This window comes from Erinaceus europaeus, chromosome 2 (assembly GCF_950295315.1).
Source record: "Erinaceus europaeus chromosome 2, mEriEur2.1, whole genome shotgun sequence".
NCBI lineage: Eukaryota > Metazoa > Chordata > Mammalia > Eulipotyphla > Erinaceidae > Erinaceus > Erinaceus europaeus.
Genome location: NC_080163.1, coordinates 8735570 through 8738752, shown reverse-complemented (window position 1 = coordinate 8738752; position 3183 = coordinate 8735570). Strand labels below are relative to the sequence as shown.

At 46.1% G+C, this 3183-nt stretch overlaps 1 protein-coding gene across 1 annotated transcript; it reads right to left on the bottom strand.

Annotated features, from left to right (window-relative positions):
* Positions 1–270: 270 nt before the first annotated feature.
* On the bottom strand, positions 271–1230 carry LOC103127935 (vomeronasal type-1 receptor 4-like). Its single transcript, XM_007538817.2, has one exon. The coding sequence runs from the start codon at positions 1228–1230 to the stop codon at positions 271–273; it is 960 nt and encodes a 319-aa protein (XP_007538879.2).
* Between the last annotated feature and the right edge of the window lie 1953 nt (positions 1231–3183).

The window sequence follows — 3183 nt, the reverse complement described above, 5'->3', positions numbered from 1 at the left end:
AGAAGCCACCAAGAGTGGTATATTTGTGGTGACAGCACCGAGCCCTAGTAATAACCCTGGAGGGAATAAAAAGATGGTACTTTAATATAATCTTCATTACCCTTTACTTTTAAAGTATGGAGACAAAGCTTGGTCTACACTACTAGCTTGGTCTACACTACTTGACTGAATCATGAGAGTTTGCTAATCATACTAACCATGTTGAAAAAGATGAGGAAATAAATGAGAAAAATATTAAAACAACAAATGATCATCATTAAAATTTCTTGATCATATTGAAGCACTTGTATTCCTCATGCAGACACAGCAGGGCTCACACAACCTGGAGCAGTGACTCATGAGGAGGAAGGGACTGACAGTGGGGAAAGATGCAGCCAGTAGAGCAGAGAGGTTCACCATCCACCAGCTGGGATTCTTTGATAAAGCAATGCAGAGGTGACAGGTGGAGGAGAGGGTGTAGCAGGTGACAAAAGTACTGACCATCATCACGATGCTCTGGGTGGCCCTGGTCTCAGGGGCAGTTCTGGGGTTGACATGAGCTCTGTGAAGGTGCTGGACCTGCTGTTTGTGCCTGTGGAGCATGGAGACCATGGAGCCACTGGCCCAGGTCATGAGGCCCAGAGATAGAGCATCAAGAACTGAAAGCAGTGCTCTGTAGAGTGAAGCTACAATTCCACCTTTCAATGTGGCATAACAATATCCAAAATCCTGTTTTGGGGTCATGTTTTTGCTTCTCAGTGTACTAGTCATACTTGCTAAAATAACGTAGTTGACTGACAGGTGCAGTATCCAGATGAGGACTGTGTAGTGCTCAGTGTTGTGGGCAGCCCTGTCTTTGTGCTGGGCCCACCTGGAGGTCCAGGGGCTGATGGTGATCATCTGACACACACTCAGGAGGCAGGTGGTGCCCATGGAAAGCCCCCTGCCGACCCTGTGAAGGTAGAAGACAAGTTTGCATCCCAAATCACTGAGGAAGTCTGTCACCCCCAAAGCTGCCATGGTCTGTGTGACTCCTTTGGAGAGAATGACCACAGAGTTGGCGATGGTCAGGTGTCTGAAAATCACGTCTGTGGGCCTCACCCTAAGCTCTGAGAAGTTGAGGGAAACGTAGTGGAAAAGCAGACAGAAGTTCCCCAGAGACCCCACCAAGGTCTGGAATGCAAAGACGAGTCCCACTGCCACATGCCCAGAGGACATTCTGGTTTCCAGATGATGGCCGTTCACCTTCATGCTCAGAGCAGCAGGGAGACAGGCTGTACAGGCAGCATGGGAGCTGGAAGCCACTGACTATGCTGCTGGGACTTCAAGCTCCAGGCTTTTTCAGATATAAAGCAAGGGACAGAGACAGACATGGAAAAGGGAAAGATATCACAGCACTGATGTTTCCTGCACTGAAGCAGGGGCCAGGCTCAAAGCTAGATCACAACATGGCAAGGCAGGTTTATAGTCTAAGTGAACTATTTTGCTGGTTCCTGGTAAAGTTTTAACCAGTGATGTTAGTGACCTTTCAATAATAATTTGTATAAATCCCTCACAGAACACAGTGCACTGTGCAGTGTGAAGAACTCAGAACTGAGATATGGGCTCTCCTGTCATCTCTCTGTGCAGAGGGCCAGAGATGAGACACAGATGAAGAAGCCTCTGTCAGACACATACAGTTCAGGAGTGGGGTCGGGGGGTGGCTTGTGGAAAAGGCAGGACTTTCAGCCCCTCTCCACACTCCTCAGTCAGGACAGCTGGGGCACCAAGAGTGCTAGGCTGTGATCTCACTGTCTCTCATACATTCCTTGTGACTTGACAGGACTTCCTGACAGTTTTGAAAGCTTCCAGATTCTATTTTTTAAAATATTCATTTATTTATTCCATTTTGTTGCCCTTTTTGTTTTATTGTTGTAGTTATTATTGTTGTTGCTGTCATTGTTGGATAGGACAGAGATAAATAGAGAGAGATGGTGGAAGACAAAGAGGGAGAGAGAAAGATAGACACCTGCAGACCTGCTTCACTGCTTGTGAAGTGACTCCATTGTAGGTGGGGAGCCAGGGCTCAAACTGGGATCCTTACTGCAGTCTTTGAGCTTTGTGCCACCTGCACTTAACACATTGCGCTATCACCTGACACCCCAAGATTCTTTTCTTATAGTGACTCATGTTTATCATCAGTCAATTCTGAACTGAGGTGAGAATCCCTGGTGAGCCCAGCTGAGATGCTGCTGTCAACTGCAAATGCTCTGATCATGTTCAACTGAATGTCCACCTGCTGACCACATGTTTGAAACTCCCCACTGGCTCTTCTACCAGAATCACAAGGGCCACGTCACAGGGCAGAGGAGCTGAGAGGAATATCCTGTTCTCGTGCAGCCTAGTGACACACTGACTATGTGACAACACACACAAGTCTTAGATCAAGTGCAGCAGTGAAGGTTTCATATCACCACGCTTTTAGAGTGTATTAATTCCTCCATAGTTTAAGAGGGGCAGAGTGGAGGTGAACATGACAGCTTGCACAGAGGGGAAAGGGACATGCAGAGAAATGCAAGGTAAAATTGAGATGAATATAAACAACAACAAATTTCCATCTGGTATATTTTGCTTGAAATTGCTTTCTGAAATATATATTCAAAATGTCCTACCTTGTAGTTGCAGAAAGAAAACAGTCTCATCTTCCTCTTCAGACATGAATGCTCCCACTATAGACTGAATTAGTAGCTGCAGGAAGGCCCTGTCACCAAGGTTCAGAGGACACAGCTGGGGCTGCAGCCTGCCCTCTAGTGACACTGTCTGCACAGACTCCAGGATGCCAGTAGGTTCTTCCTGCTCTTGACAGGGGGACTAACAGGAACCTCCTCTCAAACTGAAAAGGGATGTTCAGTTTCTGTAATGATTACTGAAGTCAGATTTTCAAACAGTAAATATTAAATATCTGAAAGTCATACATCATTATTTTTTCAAATATGTTTATATATTTATTAGAGAATTAGAGAGGGGAAGAGAACTAGTAATCACTGGGCATATATGATGCCAGGGTCCAGTGAGGGCCTAATACTGGAGAGTCCATTGTTTGTCCCCTGTGTCACCTTCCCAGCCATTCATGTGTCATTTGTGTTTGAAATAATGGCAGCAGTTCCTGCCAGCAAGGATGCAGCCATGACAGGCTGTGTAGTCTACACCCCCATTTCTCTTCCC